Below are 22673 nucleotides of genomic sequence, written 5' to 3' on the forward strand. Positions count from 1 at the left end.
TATCAGTAACTATAGTAAAACAATGTTTCCAAATGCTCCCCAGCACACACAGGGCGCAGTGTATGCTGTCCTGCATATCTGGCCTGCTCTGCTCGTAGGGAAAGGGTAATGAACAAAGAGCAGCCTGCTCCCTGAATGGGATTCTTTGTGCTCTCACTTTTTGCATCCATGCAGGGCTCAGCCACAACCTGGCCCTCAATTTTCACACACACTTTTCTCAGGCAAAACTTTTGCCTGAGTAAGTGCTGAGTTAAAATGGAGCGTAGTACTCCGGACTTGGATTCCATGTTTATGCAATGGGCCAGCATATTAAAACACATGTGTTCTATTTGTGTTGTTTTTACAAAGATGCAAGGGGAGTTTTGGAAAAAACTATCTGTTTTTTCAATTTTAGAAACTGTACAAACATGGTTGGGAAGAAATGTTAAAGAAAGGCTACGACCTCACACCTGAAGCCATTTCAGTGAAAGCAGCCAAAGCTTCGAGGGACATTGCAAGTGATGTAAGTGACATTTTCAATTCGATCTGTGATGAATTTTACGCACTCAGACACAGTCTAATAAACCTCATTGGGCCAGGTCCATCCCTGTGCTACGAAGGTGTGCTGGAAGGGATAGAGCGTTAAGAGAGCTTTTCCTCTCTGTTTCAAAGTAGCAGCCATGTTAGTCTGTATCCGCAAAAAGAACAGGAGTACTTGTGGCACCTTAGAGACTAACAAATTTATTTCAGCATAAGCTTTCATGGGCTACAGCTCACTCTATGCATCTGAAGAAGTGGGCTGTAGCCCACGAAAGCTTATGCTGAAATAAATTTGTTAGTCTCTAAGGTGCCACAAGTACTCCTGTTCTTTTTCCTCCCTGTGTAATCAGTGGGACAGACTCTCTTAGCATTGACAAGAGAGTAGGAGAGAGATTGCTCTCACATCATTGCACCATGACCCCAAGCTTGCCGTCTGCTTCTATGTGGCATGGGAGCAGCCTGTACTACCCAGAGCTACCTCCTCTGTTTTTAGAGCAGCAGCAAATTTTGACCCACTAACTCCTCCCACCGCCCTGAGTCAATCTACCATGCAGCTGTAGAACAGGTCTCAGGGCAGACACATGCCCAGCACTGCTCCACATCCCAACCTCAGGGCAGTGCCTGTGTATAAGGACAGGTGTTTGCTAATTTTTAGGGAAATGTTCTTGATAGTCAGGACCCTACATTTTCTAATGTTGACTTTTATCCCTTGAGACACTGGATTATGTCTCTGCCTGGGAGTAAGAGGAAGCGGTCTCTTCAGATTGTAGTTAGTTGGTAATTCGTGCAGTGGAGGAGACATTCTGAGAGATGTGCAGCCTGCTCTTCCTACGGAGTCCAAAGGCTCAATTCCTTCGGCAGCAAAGGCATTCCGAGAACACTAACATCAAGCAAAGTTATGCACATACATCAAGGGAATATTAGACCCCTAAGTGTGAAACCATAATGATCTGCTCAGCTTCTAGCATCCAAGAGAGCAAGAAGTTCAAGTTTGCTTGTGAGTCTAATTGCCAGCATACATGGCATGCTAGTGAATGTATCTGATAAGCTGTTATTTCCCCATTTTCTCATTCTTGCCTTAATTTGAGTACCACAATCTTTATGATTTTAGTACAAGTATAAAGAAGGTTACCGCAAGCAGCTGGGACATCACATTGGATTCCGCAACCTACAGGATGATCCCAAACTTGTGTTGTCTATGAATGTAGCCAAGATGCAGAGTGAGAGGGAGTACAAGAAAGATTTTGAGAAGTGGAAGACCAAGTTTAACATGCCTGTGGATATGTTGGGCATCCTACTGGCTAAGAAATGCCAGTCGTTGGTTAGTGATGTAGACTACAGACGGATCCTACACCAGTGGACAAGTTTGCCAGACCAGACTAGCATCATCCAAGCTAAGAAAGTATATGAACTACAGAGTGATGTAAGTTTCCTTTTTACTTGATATATTTCTTTTATATTTATGAAAGATATGTTCATTATTGAAGAGAATCTGGTGTCCCTGTAGAGCAGAAATGACATTTCCTCTTGTAGTTCCAGCAATACAGATCATAGCTAAACAAGCTCTATTAATTGCCAGTTAATCTTTTAACGTAGTTCATTGATGCAGACAAGCGAATGACTTTCCCTGATTTGTTTGGTTCCTTAACAGAATTTATATAAGTCAGATCTTCAGTGGCTTAAAGGCCTGGGATGGATCCCCTCTGGCTCTTTGGAGGCAGAAAAGAACAAGAAAGCTTCAGAAATCCTGAGTGAGAAGAAATACCGCCAGCCACCAGACACTGTTAAATTCACAAGTATCGCTGATGCCATGGACGTAGTTTTGGCAAAGTCTAATGCCAAAAATAGGAGTGATGTAAGTTTCTGAAGGCTGAACATTTAATTGAACAGATAAATTAACTTGTAATTTATTTCAACCTCTTATATAATGCTAAAATTAATATAATTTGAGTTAACAGTGACTAATATGACTTTAAAAAATAAATTTTCAAATTGTTGGTCATAGTTGTCTGTTTAGCAAAATGTCAGATGTCTGTGATTTTTGGTCCATTTGGCATCTTGAATTCAGCTGTCAAGAAGTCCCAAATGTGATTCAGGAGATTATCGTGGCTTATCTACAGAACTTATTCAATGTTGATCATAAATAATATCTTTACCCATATTTAACCTTATGCTATATATGGGACTGCTATAATGATGACTCTTTGGCCTTCCACATACAAAAGGGATGCAAACAATTGTATTTAAATAGAACTCTAAGTGATTCATGCATTATTTTCTTCAACTATCCATCCAGTACCATTTATATCTTCCACTCTTGATTCTTGCGTGACATGTTTTTGTATTGCTGTTAGACATAAGGTGAAGCTGAATGAAATCTGCTATTTATATAAAGATTCTATTAGACACACTGTTCTTGTTTGTTTCTCCTTCTAGAGACTTTACAGAGAAGCATGGGACAAGGACAAGACTCACGTTCACATCATGCCTGACACTCCTGAAATCCTTTTAGCTAAAGCAAACTTAATCAATACAAGTGATGTAAGTTTGACTCCATACTACACTGGATGTTCGAGCTTATGATTTGAAAATTCACTTCATGAATTCAGTCTAAATTGCAGTAAAGTCCTTCAGAATTTATTCTGGAACTTTTGAATTCTTACAACTTTAACATACCCATGGTCTTTTTCTGGTAAACTTGTTATGTGGAGGGAGCCAATATGGCAGTTATTAGATTACAAGAAAAATCCCAACAAAGCATGCAGTAGGAGGTTGCTAACTTTAGATATGTCCATTTCATCCTTATGCTCAAATCAACATCTTAGATACCGCTCCAATAAAATGTAATTAGTCTAGCAACCTGTGTGGGATAATGTCTAATTGTAGTGAGTTGAATTTTTAGAATTCTAGAGCACCATTTTTTGTCAAATTCTCCTTTGTCATGGAACATAAGAAAGAAATGCCAAAAAGATTTATCACTAGTATTCAAGAGGAGAGGTCATGATAGGTTGAAAACAGACACATGGGGAGTCAGAAAATATGCATTGTTGACCTTCTCAGAAGTCCATGCCATTGTGGTCTGGAGCAATGTTTATTAATCAGATTACATATATAAAGTAAATGACAGTATTGGTTGCAAATGAGTTGCAACCAAAAACTTTTATTTACCTCTCCCCAGTCAATCTACTGCAGTTATGCAATAATTTCCACCCTTAGTTTGGTGGTAGAAAATATTCTGTAGCAAGAATATCACGCAAGACTTTTGACTAATTTCTAGCACCAAGAAAGCCATCTCAGAGTCCTAAAAATGTGCTTTTTAATGTAAAAACACGATAGCTCGGCTAGCATGCATTGGCAATCGAAAATTAGTAGTAACCAACTCCATTTGATAAATCCACCCTTGTTCTCTGCACAATGTAAAAAATTGGAATTCAGTTCTTGAACTATGTGTAAAATACATAGCATTTCCTTTCTCTCCAAACATCAACATTGGAATACTTTTCTGCAAAGTGTGCTTGCAATCATTATTGCAAACTTATCTCAACAGAAACTCTACAAGTTAGGATATGAAGAACTGAAGAAGAAAGGCTATGAACTTCCTCGTGATGCCATATCACTCAAGTCAGCAAAGGCATCCAGAGACATTGCAAGTGAAGTAAGAGTCTTACTAAACTAAAATAACAGACAGTGTGGTTAAGCACTATGGGGCTGAATCAGTGCTGATTGAAATCAATGGGAGTCTTTCTACTGGTGTCAGTGAGATAAGGTCTTTCTGTCTTTCAAAAAAGAAAAGAAGGCATACACTGGATGCTTCAATGCAAAGCTAGTCACCCAACAATACACTGTGTTTGTTTTTTTCAGTCTGCTACTATATAGATCACTTAAACCCAGTTTATGATTGAAATTTTGTGGATGACATTGACATTTTATTTCATTTGAAAATTGACATCGTCCATCAGTGACTTAGACTGTGCTATGGAGTTGCATGTAATTGTTTGAAGATGAATATGTCACTCACTGAAATAGAGTTTGAATTCAGATTTAATATTTCATATCAAACCTGGAATTAACCATTACATGGACTGTTATTTGCTAAGTATAACCTGGATCCCACAAACCTGTATGTGAATATTCCCAATGAAGTACACGAAGTCCAGTGGAATTCGTCACATAAATTGGGACTACGTAGATGAGGAAGGGTTTGCAAAAGCTGTGAACCCCATCCTATGAAATTATAAGAGCTATATCTTCTACTACAGTGGGATTAAGGATGCTCAGCTATTTATAGGAATCAATCATCACCTCATAAGATTAGGTTCTTAGTATGTTATAATAACTAAGTAGTTTCACCAACAGTTTTTACAAAGGTAGCATTTCTAGGTTGAATCTGAAAAAGCATAATTTGTTCTTTCTTTCTTTCCAACAGTACAAATACAAAGAAGGGTATCGCAAACAGCTTGGCCACCATGTGGGAGCCCGCAACATACAAGATGATCCGAAGATGGTGTGGTCTATGCATGTAGCCAAGATCCAGAGTGACAGGGAGTATAAGAAAGATTTTGAGAAATGGAAGACCAAGTATAATAGCCCAGTGGACATGCTGGGAGTCGTGCTGGCCAAGAAATGTCAGGAACTAGTCAGTGAAATTGATTATAGGCATCCTCTGCACAAATGGACATGTCTGCCCGACCAGAACAATGTTGTACATGCCAGGAAAACTTATGATCTTCAGAGTGATGTAAGTCCTATTTTTACCAGCTTTGTGAAAATGGAAGTGTTTTATTGAATATATTTTTGCTCCAATGTCAAAAAATATATTTAATGGCTACATTTCTGGACTCTTTTGTCCTGCAAAGACCTTTACATACTGGATTGGTGGGTATTTTCAGACCAGTGACAATAGAAGTGAACTCTTCTACAGGTTAGTAATTAGCAGCAGGCAGCCTACTTTTTGTATCCTTACTAAGTACTGATCTCCTCTTGAGCAATTTGGAGTTAAGTTTGTTGCAGTGGATTTGAACAGTGGATTGGAGCAGAGTGAGGGCAAGACAATCTGAATTTCATGTCTTTAAATAATTACTATTTTGGCTGTATAAGTGACATGTCAAGAGCTAAAGGAGCTGGGAAGTGCATCCTCATCTGTGACATTTGCCAGATGAAGAGATGGCTGTAATTCCTGAAATGCACATTGAATGTATAGGTAATCTCCATTATAGTTGTAGATGAATCTCCATCCTGACAGAAACAGAATTTCCAGCAGGTGGAGTAAGATTTCTGTGGAGTAACTAGTATAGGCAGAATCACCCTTGGTTTCAGAGACTGTTTGGGCATGTCTACATTGTAACGTAAGCCCAGAGTTGTACAGCTCGAGTTAGCAGACCCTGGGTTTCTTGATTTAGGGCTTGGGAATTTACAATCATTTGTATCCCCAGATTAGGAATTTTTGAACCCTGGGTGCCAACCTGGTGTTCTAGTGTCTATGCTGTGGTGTGGAGGCCCTAGTACAGCCACTCATATCTAAGACTTCCCAATGCCCTCCAAAAACATGCTCTCCAACCCTTTGTTTGTGGTGTGCTGTGGGAAAACTTGACTGTCCACCAAAGTTGACTGTCCTGAGAACAAAGAAAGTTGGTCCTTGGGATTGAGGGATACTTTTGGTGGACTCCCAGAGCACAAGTCTACATTGCAAAGCAATAGGGATTGAACTGTGGGTCCAGGCTTGACTCAGGCTTGGAACCTCCACTTCTTTGGGGTCCTGGGACCGGGGTCCGAGTCCTGGTTTAGTGCAATTTATATTTAGACCAGACGGTGGGCGGGTGGGGGGGGGGGTTTGAGCCTGAGTTTGAACCCTGGGCTTACACTGCAGCACAGATATACCATCAGTGTTGAACTAGCCCTGTCAGAGGGCTGTGAGGTGATAACCTCTGTTATCATATGATATTGATTAAACAGTGAGAATCTCTTTAATTGGTGCTGCTTTGCATTGAAGAAAAATGTTCATGTTGTCTAAATAAATAAAATAATGAACTTTCTTGTCTTCCTCTATAATTTCAGATTTTATATAAATCAGATCTTCAGTGGATGAAAGGCATTGGCTGGTCCCCAATTGGCTCTCTGGATGACGAGAAGAATAAGAGAGCAACCCACATCCTGAGTGACCATACCTATCGGCAACACCCAGACACGATCAAATTTAATAGCCTGCTTGATTCTCTACCAATGGTTCTGGCAAAGCACAATTCTGAAATTATGAACCAGGTGAGTTTTCTATTTATTTGCCATTAGAATTAAAACAGTATAGTTTTTCTGGATGCTAAAGTGTTTTTTCTTAAAAGAAACTAAGGAAGTTTACATTACAATACTATAGCCATTTCATTGAATGCCAGGGATTTATTTCCATTATAACTGACCACTTTTGTTTTGTATTTTGAGTTTCTAGCACATAGTTCAGGTATATTTTAAAAAATATATTTAATAGTTGCTTATGTTTAAGATCAGAAACATGAAAAAGTGGTTTAATAAGAGATTAGCTTTATGTTTTCACGTTATTTTATGTTGTTACAAAATAATTAATGTAAAGAGCTAAGCTGTATATTTCCTTTTCAAGGAGGGGAGCGATTATTTATCATGATTGTACAGACAATTGGCCAGCTATACCTAGCAAAGATATTCATATAAATGTCAGGTGAATTATTACCTAGAAAGTTTCAAGATTCAATAGATCTGTGCTAATTTGCATTTCTTTATCTTCTCAAAACATAGTATCCATACCCTTACTTCCAATCTCTCTGACCTATTGGCAGAGTTTACAGTGAATTGCCATATTTAAAAGACAACAAAGAGTCTGGTGGCACCTTAAAGACTAACAGATTTATTTGGGCATAAGCTTTCGTGAGTAAAAACCTCACTTCTTCGGATGCATAGAGTGAAAGCTACAGATGCAGGCATTATATACAGACACATGGAGAGCAGGGAGTTACTTCACAAGTGGCGAAAGACTTAATCATAATTCCAAAATACCTAACAGGTTATTTGTCAGTTAATCATGAAGTATTAAATAATTGAAGCTGAACTGTCATTGTCAAATATAAAGGAAAAAATGCATTTGGTTATGTGTAATGCTTGCTTTATTTACTGTGATTTACTCTAGATTAGTCACTCTGGGTGAAATCTTGGCTCATTGAAGTCAATGGCAAAATTCCCATTTGACTTCAATGAGCCAAGATTTTACCTCTCGAGTGTTATGTTATGCAAAAGTGTCACTAAACTCACTGAGCAGACTTGTGGAGTGAGTCTCTAGGTCAGTGCAAATAGAACTTCTGTTGTTATTTTAGTCTTAGTTACATTTGTTCTGGACTGCATGAAACTCTTAGGATTGCTGATCTTGATCATGCTTATTCAGTCAGAATTATATCTTACCCGAATAATGACTGAAGTCTTCATAATTCCAACATCTTATTACATTTGCTGTTTGCTTTTCAGCGCTCATATACGGAAGCTTGGAATAAAGATAAAACTAGTATCCACATGATGCCAGATACTCCTGATATTTTACTGGCACAGCAGAACAAATTGAATTACAGTGAGGTAGGTGATGCCTTGCTTAAAAATTAAAAGGCAATATGTGAGAATATTTAGATGAAAAGAAATTGCATTATTTCTGAAATGTAATGAATATTTGTTATGATTTTAGAAACTGTACAGACTTGCAATGGAAGAGAACAAGAAGAAAGGCTATGACCTACGGGTAGATGCCATTCCAATCAGGGCAGCTAAAGCGTCCCGAGATATTGCAAGTGAGGTAAGTAACCTTGGATCCTTCTCTCAGTTTGAGGTCTCAACATTGTAGTGGGCAGTTACGGGCATGTTTCATCAACACAATCATGTAACACACTTTCCAAACAACACACTTTCCAAACAATAAATAGGAGTGCAACTGGAATAAATCTTCATTACAGTTCCTGTAGGTCTGTACTTACGTTATCTGTGGCAAGGTTCCACTCACAGTATCTGTTGTCTATTTGAGGATCTCTGTTTGATGGCTTGAGAGGTGTGACAAATGAAGACATCTTGTCCAGTTTTGATTCTAACTAATGCCTCCTATTTAATAATTGCTTGTCAATATTTTTAGCTGAAATAATCTTTTTGTTGTAGTGAAAGCTTCCAATACTGTCTGTCAGACCTTCCCAGTAACAAATCCACTTAATTGAAACTGGCGTTTGGAAAAAAGTGTGTTTCACCTTGTTAACTAGTAGACTTTATGCAAAAGCATTAAACATATTGGACTGAATTTTAGGCTAAATACTAGTTGAGAAATTGACATGGCCATGACCATGTACAATGGCTTATCCAGTCACAGGGAGAAGTTTTTCCTCTCAGAGACTGTCAGGCTGAACTATTATTGTAGTATGTTGAAGGTCTATGTAATATTTTGATACTTAGTAACCAAATTTAGAACCCATTTGACAATATTTTCTAATAAATTTGCTAGGCATATTTGTTTTTATCTGTTGCATTTTAATTTTCTTGTTGTTTCTGTAAAATTGCCAATAAAGCACTTTGTGTTTAAGAACGTCTTAACAAGGTTGAGGCTGTTATCTGAGGAAGTAACTGATGGGCACCTCATAGAGAGAATCTGACTTCTGACCTCAGGGGAGCCTGACCAAGGAATTAGAAATAACTTCCATACAATGTCTCAGGCAGAGGAAGCTGTAGTTTTCCTCTCCAAACACTCCAAGGACCTAGTCACAAAGACATCTTATTACTTCCATGTTTAAGGAACTCTTGTGTCTAAACTTTTTTTTAAGTGCAGGGAGCCCTACGAGCTCATGATGAAGTCCTCCAGGGAGTTGCTATAGGATTATAGGATCTTTTCTTAGCCCCCACCCCTGAATCTTACTTATTAAACTTTTTTTTTTGCCTACAGTACAAATACAAAGAAGGATATCGCAAACAGCTGGGCCACCATGTGGGAGCCCGCAACATCCAAGATGATCCGAAGATGGTGTGGTCTATGCATGTAGCCAAGATCCAGAGTGACAGGGAGTATAAGAAAGATTTTGAGAAATGGAAGACCAAGTATAATACTCCCGTGGATATGCTGGGAATTGTACTTGCCAAGAAGTGTCAGGAACTGGTTAGTGAAGTTGATTATAGACATCCTCTGCACCAGTGGACATGTCTACCAGACCAGAATGATGTTGTACATGCCAGGAAAACTTATGATCTTCAGAGTGATGTAAGTCCTACTTTTACCAGCTTTGTGAAAACTGAAGTGTTTTATTAAATACCTTTTTCCTGCAATGTCAAAAAACATATTTAAGGGCTGCAATTCTGGACTCTTTTATCCTGCAAGGACCTTTTCTGCTGCATACTAGATTGGTGGGTTATCACAGTTTCAGGTCAATTGCATGTGTATTCCCCTTCCATGGTCCAGCAAGGGGGCAGCCACTTTAGGCTTCTGGCTCCCACCCATCACCTCTCTAGGATGGAAATCTGCATCTCAATCCCCACTGACTGGACCTCCCTGCCTACAAGTGTCAGTGTCAGACTCCACCAATTTGGTCTACTTAAGGTATCCTCTCTACACCTATGCACATTATACATCATTGGAAAGTGTATTATGTGTAGTTTAAGATGAGGAATGATGTGGAGCTGTCAAGTGGTGCTATTACCACAGAAACTGGGATAAACAGTGACACCATCAACATGTTAAAATAGCTACTCTGAAATAATTTGCTTTTGTTTGTTATTTTAACTCTATGCATTATTTCAAGATGAAATTGAATTTCTCTGTCACCTCAAAGCATCACAACAACAATCTAAAGGATAAACATCTATTAATAATTTTTACAGGTTTAATGTACTTGTGTTAGTGACATTTCTAATCAAAATCATGATAATCATCTTGTTCACAGTTATGGTCTCTGTTGAGAGTGTGTGGGTTATCATGGTCTTCATTGCCTTGCCATGTACACAGTTCTGTGCAGGGTAGATTATTCTGATTACAGACACAGCTGATTGTGCAGGGACCCCTATTGGCATATGTACAAAGAAGGTCTTGTAAAAGCTCAGATGCCATTGGGCCCTTGAACCATACAGGAAGTAGTTGATCATCCATATTTTTCCATCCATGATGCAATGGTGATCCAATAGCTGGTCTATCTATGTACAAAGTTATCTAAATCTTTAACATTCTCTTCAAAACTATCCTTCTAATGTGGGAGTTTAGTAAGTGACTTGTCCTTTTCAATGGTTAGATTGAGGCGCAAAACAATTCAGGTCTCTGTGGGTCTCCTTTTCTTACTCGCTCTGGTCAGACAGCACTGCTCCCAACTTCCTGGCTGCAGAAATTATGGCTTGTCCATCATTTTCTCCCAATTTGGCAAGCTCTCTGAAGCAGTAAGCTCCCTTACTAAACTTCTGTATCAGTGACCTAATTACTATGGTTCTTTTGACATTAAGAGACCCAAAAGCCATATTGGTTCCTACTTCAGGAAGTGTTGCCTTTCTTATTAACAAGAGAACCAGCAAAGACTCTGGCAGACTCCAATTTCTTTACTCCCAAGGCCAAGTGAGTGGACAGATGGTACCAGGTTCTTCAGGAAGGGTTTGAGCATTTCTTTACTCATTCAGTTCCTGATTGTCTGGTGATAGCAGCTGCTAATTAGCTGTTTTGTCAAACCTTTACACTTCAGCTACAAAAAGGATGCAATTTAGACCACAGCATTATTCTAGATCCTTTTTCCAGAAGAGACCTCAATATCCCAGTAAGAAGAGATCAACCTTCCTAGATATCACTAGCCATATTCTACTGTGGTGGGCCATTCTTACCAGACATCTGTGACCTCAAAGCAGTTGTTTTGACTTTTTGATCAAGGTCAGCATACTAATGATATCTCCTCCCTTTGGGTCACACCTATCCTTTTTTTACTATGCTTGGGAAAACATCATGTCAGACAAGTTGCTACTCAGCATGGTAAAGAAGGGCTATGTTATCCTGTTCCTTTCCATTCCTTTTCCCAAGCCACCTTCTCTGTTCCTTTTCAGGAACTCCTCTCATGACACCATGTTACTTCAAGAATCGTGTTTTTTTTTCTAGAATTGGGAGCCACAGAGAAAGTACCTTACTACCAGAGGAAAAAGCTTCTATTTCCAGTACTTCTCAGTCCCAAAAAAACTGAGGTCCTCCATCTCATTCTAGACTGAAGAAAGCTGAACTATTTAATCAAAAAGATCAAGCTCAGGATGGTCCCCCCTACTTCTATTATCCCTTCCCTGGAGACTGATATGGTGCCTGACAAGATGCATACATTCATGTGGCAATACATCTCTCCCACAGCAAGTACCTTTGATTTGTGGGAGGCACCAACCACTACTAGTACACGGTGACCCCTTTCAGTTTATCATCAGCCCTGAGGTTCTTCACCAAATGCATGTCAGCAGTAACAGCCATCTCTATCATTTGGGCATTCAAATATTTCCTTACCTGGATGATTAGCTGATCCAGGCATCATCAAGCATCTGGGTCCTAGTCATCAGACAAATATTCTCTCATCTAGATCTGAAATTAATTTGGAGAAATCTCAGTTACAACCCAGTAACTGCATAACTTCATAGGAGCAGAGCTCAATGCTGGAATAACCATAGATTACCTATCAAGGGAGAAGCATCAGTCTATAGCCACCCTTACCAATGCCCTCAGCTTCAGCACAATGACAACAGTGCATAGCTGTTTTCTGTTCCTGGGCCTCATAAATGTACATAATTCTGCATGCCAGACTTCACCTTTTGTATCTGCAAGCTTGGCTTCATTCAGTATATCATCCTTCCAGGCACCATCCGAACATGCAGATTTGCATACATGCTCGAGTGCTTTGCTTTACTTTACAGGTGGGTGGTCCTGAGGAATGTGTGCAAAAGGTTTCTGTTTTTCTCTTTGAACAGACCATGACTTTGGTAACAAGCCTCCACCAAAGGATGATGGAGACATAGAACCATAGAATTGTAGAACTGGAAGGGACCTCGAGAGGTCATCTAGTCCAGTCCTCTGTGTTCATGGCAGGACTAGTATTATCTAGGCCAGACCTGACAGGTGTTTGTTTAACCTGCTCTTAAAAATCTCCAATTATGGAGATTCTACAACCTCCCTAGGGAATTTATTTTAGTGCTTAGCCACCCTGACCCTAGTTTTTCCTAATGTCCAACGTAAAATGCCCTTGCTGCAATGTAAGCCCATTGCTTCTTGTCCTGTCCTCAGAGTTTAAGGAGAACAATTTTTCTCCCTTCTCTTTTTAACAATCTTTTATCTACTTGAAAACTGTTGTCATCTCAGTCTTCTCTTCTCCAGACTAAACAAATGACTTTTTTCCAATCTTCCCTCATAGGTCATGTTTTCTTGACCTTTAATCACTTTTGTTGCTCTTCTCTGGACTTTTTATAATTTGTCCATATCTTGGTCAACCTCAGACACAAGGTCTTTGTTCTGCTTCAGCTTCGTGAGCACTCTCAGAAGGAGAAGAGATGGAGAGAATGCATATAGGAACTGACCGGACCAGGAAAGAAGAAAAGTATCTGCAATGAAACACGGTCTGTGGCCAGCCCTGGAGGAAAAACCTGGTCAACTCAGGAGATTTCCCTCAATATAAATGTATTAGAACTCTAAGCTATTTGTTGGGCCTGTGAGATATTTATTCCCTCCATTGAAAACCAGGTGGCGGAAGTTCTCCGAGACAACACTACAGGGAGGTGCAAGTTTGTCTGAACTGTGCCAGGAGGCTTCCTCCTTTGGAATCTATGTATTCATCGCAATGTTTCCCAGAAGGCTTTTCACCTTGCAGGAGTGAGAAATACACTCCTAGTAGACACCCTTAGCTAGGTTTACACAAAGAATCACATGCAGTCAATCAGGAAAGACATTCTCCTCCAGGTTTTTCGCTGCTAGGGTACCCAGTAATAGACTTATTCATGACCAATCTCAACAACAAGTGCATGAGGTTTTTCTGCATGAAGCTGAAGCACAACAAATATTATTAATCCACGTTGCACAGACATGGCCAAGACAATTTTGGTTCATGGATCTGCATCACCTGTTGATCAGTTTATTGACAATTCTACCACTAAGTACTGAACTTCTGTCACAGAAGCAGGGCAGATCTCTTCATCCAAATCTCAAATCTCTCCACCTTACTGTGTGGATCATCTCTAGTTGAATACTCATAAGAAAACTGGTTTCTGAGAGATGTGGGCCATTTTGGTGAGCTGCAGAATGGAATCCACTAGAACTACATACACATCAAAGTAGAAGAGATTTTTCTATTTGGGCACAATCCCACATTACCCTCAGACTGAGGTTATGTACGTGGTGGGTATCTCCTGCATCTGAAATCATCAGGCCCCTCAAATAGTTCTGTGGGAGTTCACCTGCTTTTTACTTTGGCCATACACCTGCCAATAGACAGGTTTTCCATTTTCTCTCACCCTCTTGTTTCTTGATTTTTAAAAGGCCTAACGAACACTTACCCTCCTGTGTCAGTTCCGGTACACAGCAGCAACATGGTCATCTGTACATACCTTTTCTACTCATTATGCTATCATGCAAGGTTCTTGTGATGATGCTAATTTGGTAAGTTGCTGCTCAGATGATCAGAAGTCCCTTTACCTGTAATGGAACTGCTGTTGAGTCACCTATCTGGAATGTATATGTGTCCAATCACTCAAAGGAGAAAAAGCATTATTTACCTTGCAGTAAATGTTGTTCTTTGAGATGTGTTGTGCACATATACATTTCACAACCCTCCTGCCTTTCCTGCTACTTGGGTCATTGCTTATAGGAGTGTGAAGGAATGGAGTGGGAGGCAGTGCACACGAGAACATGGTCACATGCATGGCCTTGTGGTACTGCTGGTAAACGTCTTTGACTCGAGTGCACTGGGAGTATATATACCTATTGTGGAATGTATATGTGCACAACACATCTCAAAGAACAACAGTTACTGCAAGGTGATTAACCAATTTTTTCCCTTGTATCCAGCCTTAGATCCTGTCCAACACAGTCTTTCTGCAGTTTTGACACGTTACAGTTATCATATCTGTCAAAGACTTCAATTACAGAATTAGCTGTGTCAAATCCATTTAGGACCTGCTCATATTCTTAGAAGCCAATTTATCAACTCTGTGGCATTTGTCTCCAGCCATCATTTGCATGACAGCCATGGCATCTCTGATGTACACTGCAGTTTCCTTGTTGCACGCTCTTAGCTCATGGTTCTTTTAGCTTGAGTTTCCAGCTGTGGCCCTAATTTAGCTTGGTCTGTTCTTCTCATTGTTCTATCAAAATGGTAGAAGTACATAGGCACAGATCCTGTTGGGTGACTAAGATCAGTTGCCCTTGAAAAGTCTTCCCTGCATCTTGCTGAGGACAAGACTCTGGAAAACAATTTTTGGACTGATAGCTGCTGCAGTTGTCCCTCCCTTGCCGGGCTTAAATTTGGTCATCTACACCATGTCAGCAAATTTTTTGATGCCAGATTTCCTGGCTGGGCTGCCAAAGCTATATGTGCCATCAGAATCAAGAGCATTTCCCCCAGATCTCTCCATTTGTTCTTTGCCAACATGTGCTCTTTTCAGCAGAGACTCTTGTGCATTTGATGTTACATGCAATTCAGTAGATATGTTGATAAGCACATCTGGATGTGATTCATGGTCAAATGGATTTATCATAGTGTTGAAGACATGTGTTAAGAGCTGTAACATGCTCTTCATCCCTCTTCAGTGCAGAGGCAAGAACTTGTTAGTGGACTTTGTCTTCACTACTTCTTGCTAGAACACTTCTTTCTGTAATAGCTTTTCCACATTACTAATATGAATGTGTGTATTGTCATCTCTAACACTAATACTGACCTGTGTGTAAGTGTTACTGAATTAAAAAGTTATTTTCTAGACTATTTCAAAGGCTAGTACTGCATACATAGACAGTTACACATAAAAAGCTTCTACCAGGCAGACTAGATGCTACACTGTACGTACAAAAGCTTACAAATGGAGAAGGAATTGGGAATTCATGTACATTTATATCTATCCTTTATCCAGTACAAACTATAGACATACAATCTACTGCTACTGATGCACAGCCTTCCGTGTGCGACTGATCTGGTCAGCCAATTTCAATTGGAAATGTATGAAACTATTATAATCACTTGTGAGATGCTTTGACAATTAAGAATATGCAGTGTGAAAACATTTCATGTTTGTGTATTGCAAAATATTGATATTTGCCATTTTGGTCACATGCTTCACATCTTCACCATTTCTTTAAAAAAATACTTGTCTGTGCAAAACCAATAAAAAAAATCTTTTAATACATTATCATTTGGTAGCTTTCACCAACAAGATCCACATTAAGTTGTTTAAATCAATCCGTAAAAATGTGGTCCTAGTCAGGTTGCAGTGTTTCTGGAACTGTGCAAAATGTGAGAGTTACTGATTTTGGTTATTGTTGTTTCACCTTAGCTACAGGCTTATGACACCACTTGACAGCTCCACATCATCTAAACATACTTTCAAATGATATATGATGTGGGTGTGTGTGTGGTGGACCATTGCTACATGCCTATATGCCCAGCAAGACAGATTGCTTAAAAAGGCCAGTTCCTGCGCTTTCTTTTCTCTCCAGGTTTCTATGATCAGTGTTTTGCCTGCAGTTATAAGTTACCACACAGCTCCTGCTAAGCAAGAACATTTTTTTCATAAAGTAACAGCATTACGATCACTGCTGGGTTGTGGATGGTTAGACCTAGTAGCCAGAGCCAAAGTCCGCAAGACAGGAGTCAACGGTGTCAGGATACTAGGAGATCAGTAGCGGGGGACAAACTGGAGGTCAGAACATGAAACAGATGCCAGAAATCACGGCTGGTCCGGATGCCAGGATATCAAATGTGGGATGCAGGAAGCACAAGGCACCCAGTCCAAACCGGGGTGGAGCCCAGTTGCTCAGACAGTTTCCTGTTAATAGATGAGCAGGCCAGTCACCCGATCCAGGACTCTGCCAATTGGACTGCAGGGGGGGATCCTCAAACTAGGCTGGGTTTCATGGTTCCAGGTAGATAAGCAAGCATCAGCAGGCTGCCAGATGGAGGGTTGGAGCATGACTGTTCCTATAAACCTTACAGACCCAAGTTCGAGACCCGTGGGCTATGACAAATACAAAGAAAACATATTAAAACAATAAAGAATGTACATGCATGCTAAATAGTTTACCGCAGGTTGCCCACTAACACCAACCCCTGGCTCAGGAAGGTACCAGTCCTTCATATCCCATTGGATTTTCCCCAGGGGTTGCAAATTAATCTACACCTGGCAGTTCAGCTGTTTCTTTGTACATCTTGGACCTTTGGTTGCCAGTCTCTAGAATAGGTAATCAACAGACCAGGACTCTCTCCTGAGGGTGCGGCTTCAAAGTTTTTGCATAGCCAGAATTGGAAAATTTGCATTAATCTCTCCACAGGAAATCCACTTAACACCTATTGTCCCAAAAGTCACTGCATGTCTGGCACACTTCCAATAGAGTCCTTTGAATTCCCAGGTCTGACATTCCTCACATCTCCCCCGTAGAGAGGTTACATACAGTCCCAACCCACACTAATATATAAAGTAAATATGAAAAGGTCTTCCAAGGTGATTGTAGGAAATTGCCATATCTGTGATGTGGGTATTTTTGGAACCGTGACAATAGAAGTGATGCCTTAATTAGCTCAGAATTAACGAGAGGCAGCCTGCTGTTTGCATCCTTACTAAATATGGATCTTCTCTTGTGCAGTTTGGAGTTAAGTTACATTTTCTGCAGTGGATTTCAACTCTCCATAGAGCAGAGTGAGGGCAAGACAATCTGAGTTTCATGTCTGTGAATATTTACTATTTTGGCTGTATAAGTGACAAGTCCAGAGCTTGAGGAGGTAGGAAGTGCCTCTTCACCTGTGACATTTGGCAGAAGAAAAGAAATGGCTGTTAATTCCCAAAATGCACGTTGAGTGTGTAAGTTATCTCCATGCCAGTTGAAGATGAATCTCCACCCTGACTGAGACAGAACTTCCAGGGGATGAAGTAAGATTTTTGTGGACTAACTGAAGTGGGCAGAATCCACCTTGGGTTTCAGAGTCCATCACTGTAGAAATAGCCATATCAGAGGATTACAAGGTGAATACCTGTTGTCATTAGATATTGATTAAACATTGAGGCTCTCTTTAAGTGGTGCTGCTTTTCTTTGAAGAGAAAATATTCATGTTGTCTAAATAAAATAACAAACTGTCTTGTCTTCCTCTGTTATTTCAGCTTTTATATAAGTCAGATCTTCAGTGGATGAGAGGCATTGGCTGGTCCCCAGTTGGCTCTCTGGATGATGAGAAGAATAAGAGAGCAACCCACATCCTGAGTGACCATACCTACCGGCAACACCCAGACACGATCAAATTTAATAGCCTGCTTGATTCTCTACCAATGGTTCTGGCAAAGCACAATTCTGAAATTATGAACCAGGTGACTTTTCTATTTATTTGCAATTAGAATCAAAACAGTATAGTTTTTCTGGATGCGAAAGTGTTCATTTTTAAAGGAAACTAAGGAAGTTTACATTACAATACTACAGTCTTTTCATGGAATGTCAGGGATTTATTTTCATTATAACTGAGTACTTCTGTTTTGTATTTTGAATTTCTAGCACATAGTAAAGTATATTTTTAAAATATATTTAATAGCTGCTTATGTTTAAGATCAGAAACATTGAAAAGTGGTTTAATAAGAAATTGGCTTTATGTATTTACATGTTATTTTATGTTGTGGCAAAATAATTAATTTGTTTTCAAGTGGGGGTGCAGCTATATACATATTTATCATGATTGTGCAGAGAACTGGCCAGTTATACCTAGCAAACGTATTCATATACATGTCAGGTGAATTGTTACCCAGCAAGTTTCAAAATTCAATAGAACTTTGCTAATTTGCGTTTCTTTATCTTCACAAAACGTACCTCCTGTCTCTCTGATCTAATGACAGTTTATAGTGAGTTGTCATATTAAAAAGACTTAATTATATTTCCAAAATACCTAACAGGTTATTAGTCAGTAAATTATGAAGTATTAAATAATTGAAGCTGAACTATCATCATCAAATGGAAAAATGCATTTGGTAATGTGTAATGCTTGCTTTATTTACTGTGATTTAAACTAGATTAATCATCCTGGGAATCTTGTCTCATTGAAGTCAATGGCAAAGTTCTCATTGATTTCAACAATGTCAAGTAGAATATCACTCAAAAATCTCACTGAAATCATAGAGTGGACTTGTGGAACAAGGTACTAAACATAAGTGAAGGTCTCAGTGAACTTTATTCGTTAGTAAAATTCAGTAATTTGCAGTGGGTCTTGAGGTCAGTGCAGAGAAAACTTCTGTTGTTTTAGTTTTAGTTACAGTTGTTCTGGACTGCATGAAATTTTTAGGATTTCTGATCTTGATTACGCTTATTCAGTCGAATTATATCTTACCCTATTAATGACTTAGGTCTTCATGATTTCGAACATCTTATTATATTTTCTGTTTGCTTTTCAGCGCTCATATACAGAAGCTTGGAATAAAGATAAAACTAGTATCCATGTGATGCCAGATACCCCTGATATTGTACTGGCACAGCAGAACAAATTGAATTACAGTGAGGTAGGTGATGCCTTGCTTAAAAATTAAAAGGCAGCGTGTGAGAATATTTAGATGAAAAGAGAGTGCATTATTTCTAAAATATAATGAATCTTTTTTATTTTTTTAGAAACTGTACAGACTTGCAATGGAAGAGAACAAGAAGAAAGGCTATGACCTACGGGTAGATGCCATTCCAATCAGGGCAGCTAAAGCCTCCCGAGATATTGCAAGTGAGGTAAGTAAACTTGGACCCTTCTCCTTTCAGTTTCAGAGGTCTCAACATTGTGGTGAGCAGTTGAGGGCATGCTTCATCAACACAATCATGTATCCAGCAACACACTTTCCAAATAATAAATAGGAGTGTAACTGGAATAAAATCTTCCCTACGGGAACTGTAGGTCTGTCCTTATTTTATCTGTGGCTAGCTTCCACTCCCAATATCTGTTGTCTGAGGATCTCTGTTTGATGGTTTGAGGGGTATGGCAAATGAAGTAATCTTTTCCAGTTTTGAGGCTAACTACTATTTCTTGTTTGACAATAATTTCTACTCAATGTTTTAAATGAATTAATCTCTTTGTTGCCGTGTAACCTGGCATGATTTGGAGGGCTGGATGGCTGAGCGGGCGCGGAGCTGGATGGGACTGCTCCGATGGCTTTCCCTCCAGGGGAGGGCACTGGTGGTTAACCAGCTGGTCCTGTCCATGCACTGGCACTGGTTCAGCAGCCTGAGCTCACCCCCGGGTATCCTGATCCGCCTCCAGAAGCTAATTCTGGAGTTCTTCTGGCCGGGGCTGCACTGGGAGGTTCTGAGTCTTCCCCTGGAGGAGGGCAGACAGGGTCGGCTCTGTCTGTGCAGTCAGATCCATGTCCTCCGCCTCCAGGTCCTGCAGAAACTCCTTCATGGTGGAGGTAGTTTGGCGTGGAGTGCGCTGGCGCACATCTTTTCCTATTGGCTCCAAGGGCTCCATTATGACTAGCAGCTCTTTTACCTCCATCCAATGGATCTTCCATGGGACCTCTCCTGAGCTGCTGGTTTTCTACCAGGACCTCCTGTGGACCAGGAAGCTGATCTCTGTGACCAGGTCCATGGTGGCCTCTGAGGGAAAAGATCTTCTCATGGAACCCCTGATAGACAACCCCCAGCTCAGTGTTCAGGTGGCAGAGTCCCCCATGGTTTACCGGAGGTTGGTTCTGGCAGGTGCCACCAGGATCGGAAACCTCCTGGACTATGACTGGGGCACTGGGTGGATCCGCTGGTGCATGGGGCTCTCCACCTTGCGTGTCCCCTGGTGCATTCTCCAAGAGATGAGGGCAGCCTTACCACCCACCTCTCAGGCTTCCCTCAAGTGGGACCTGTAGTAGGGTACTCCTGCCCACCCCTCACCTCTGGACTTCACCATAGGGCCCCTGCCCTGCAAGCCCCTGGCTGCCACCTCCACACCACCCAAGCTGGCTGCATGACCTGCCGCCGGTCTGCTTCCAAACTGCGCCTAGGAAACAGCTATATCCGCTCATGCTCCACCCCCTTCATTTCCTGACCATCAAGTCCCACCTTGACACCAAGTGGTGGGACCTCCTACCACCTATGGAGGGTGAGGTGCCCAGTGAGCCAGTCTGTATTCCATCCTGATGCCACAGCCTGCCAGGGACATTGATTGGCGGCTCTTTCACGGATGATGATGAAGTCCTCCAGGGAATTGCTATAGGATTATAGGATATTTTTTTTTAAAATCCCCCTGAAACTAATTGAACTTTTTTTTTTGCCTACAGTACAAATACAAAGAAGGGTACCGCAAACAGCTGGGCCACCATGTGGGAGCCCGCAACATCCAGGATGATCCGAAGATGGTGTGGTCTATGCATGTAGCCAAGATCCAGAGTGACAGGGAATACAAGAAAGATTTTGAGAAATGGAAGACCAAGTATAATACTCCTGTGGATATGTTGGGAATTGTGCTGGCCAAGAAATGTCAGGAACTGGTTAGTGAAGTTGATTATAGACATCCTCTGCACCAGTGGACATGTCTGCCAGACAAGAATGATATTGTACATGCCAGGAAATCTTACGATCTTCAGAGTGATGTAAGTCCTACTTTTACCAGCTTTGTGAAAACTGAAGTGTTTTATTAAATATGTCTTTGCTGACCTGTCACAAAACATATTTAAGGGCTGCATTTCTGGACTCTCTTATCCTTCAAGGACCTTTTCTGCTGCATACTAGGTTGGTGGGTTGTCACAGTTTCAGGTCAATTGCACGTGTATTCCCCCTCCATGGTCCAGCAAGGGGGCAGCCACTTTAGGCTTCTGGCTCCCAGCCGTCACCTCTCTTGGATGGAAATCTGCATCTCAGGCTCTCCTGACAGGGCCTCTCTTCCTACACTGTGATATTAGGCATGTGGCAGACACCACCGACTTGGTTGACTTAAGTTATCATCTCTATCCCATGCACATCATACATAATTTGAAATACTTTTATGTTTAATTTAAGGTGAGGAATGATGTGGAGCTGTTAAGTGGTGGTGTTACCATAGAATAAACAGTGACACCATCAACATGTTAAGATTAAATATTTTGAAATATTTGCATTTTTTCTGTTATTTTATGACTGCGTGCATTATTTCAAGACAAAGTTGGATTTTTTCACAACAACCTAAACGGTAAAACAAAATTTAACAATAATTTTTTACAGGTGTAATTGAAATATAGTAGCACTAGAGACATTTCCACTCAACATCATTATTATCCTCTTGTTCATTAGTATGATCTCTGCTGAGAGTGTGTGGGTTACCATAGTTTCACTGCCTTGGCATGGACACGGTTCTGTGCAGGGAAATTTATTCTGATTACAGACACAGTTGATTGTTCAGTAACCACTACTGGCATGTACACAAATAAGGTCTTGTAGAAGTTCAGATGCCACTGGATTCTTGAACAATATAGGAAGTAGTTGATCATCTTCATTTTTCCATCCATGTTGCAATGGTGATCCAATATCTGGTTTACCGATATGCAAAGGCATCCAAATCTTAGTTTGACATGCTCTTCAAAACTTTCCTCCCGTGGTGGAAGTCTGGTCAGTGACTTATCCTTTTTGATGGCTAGACTGAGGCACAAACAGATCAGGTCTCTGTGGGTGTCCTTTTTCTTTCTTTCTCTGGCCATACCACACTGCTACCAACTTGCTTGCTGCAGAAATTGTGGCTTGTCCTTCATTCTGTCTCAATCTGACAAGATCTCTGAAACAGTAAGGTCCCTTTGTTTTGACAACATAGAACATGGATGTTTCCAAATACCAAATAGCAGCAACAGAGAGTCCAAGCCTCTTAATGCATGTATAGCAGGTAGTACGTTGCAGACGTCAGGAATGAGTGTGTCACAGATTGCATGAATGTATATGAAGCAACACTTGTCAGTTGTGCTGGTAATGGTGCCTCTTTCAAGCCACATGTTATGTACTTGTTCCATTTTTG

General features: G+C 40.4%; 1 protein-coding gene across 19 annotated transcripts in view; it reads left to right on the plus strand.

The window, feature by feature from the left end:
* The window catches only part of NEB (nebulin), a 202644-nt gene that overhangs the window by 61135 nt on the left and 118836 nt on the right, over positions 1-22673 (plus strand). For all 19 annotated transcript variants that reach the window (XM_054044614.1, XM_054044625.1, XM_054044624.1 and 16 more), the window contains 14 exons: positions 395-502; positions 1631-1942; positions 2171-2374; positions 2956-3060; positions 4067-4174; positions 4946-5257; positions 6574-6777; positions 8002-8106; positions 8213-8320; positions 9446-9757; positions 17848-18051; positions 19120-19224; positions 19331-19438; positions 20974-21285. In XM_054044614.1, the coding sequence (XP_053900589.1) occupies positions 395-502; positions 1631-1942; positions 2171-2374; positions 2956-3060; positions 4067-4174; positions 4946-5257; positions 6574-6777; positions 8002-8106; positions 8213-8320; positions 9446-9757; positions 17848-18051; positions 19120-19224; positions 19331-19438; positions 20974-21285 (2607 nt within the window). The remainder of the gene's footprint in view (positions 1-394; positions 503-1630; positions 1943-2170; positions 2375-2955; positions 3061-4066; positions 4175-4945; positions 5258-6573; positions 6778-8001; positions 8107-8212; positions 8321-9445; positions 9758-17847; positions 18052-19119; positions 19225-19330; positions 19439-20973; positions 21286-22673) is intronic.

Source organism: Malaclemys terrapin, chromosome 11 (assembly GCF_027887155.1).
Source record: "Malaclemys terrapin pileata isolate rMalTer1 chromosome 11, rMalTer1.hap1, whole genome shotgun sequence".
NCBI lineage: Eukaryota > Metazoa > Chordata > Testudines > Emydidae > Malaclemys > Malaclemys terrapin.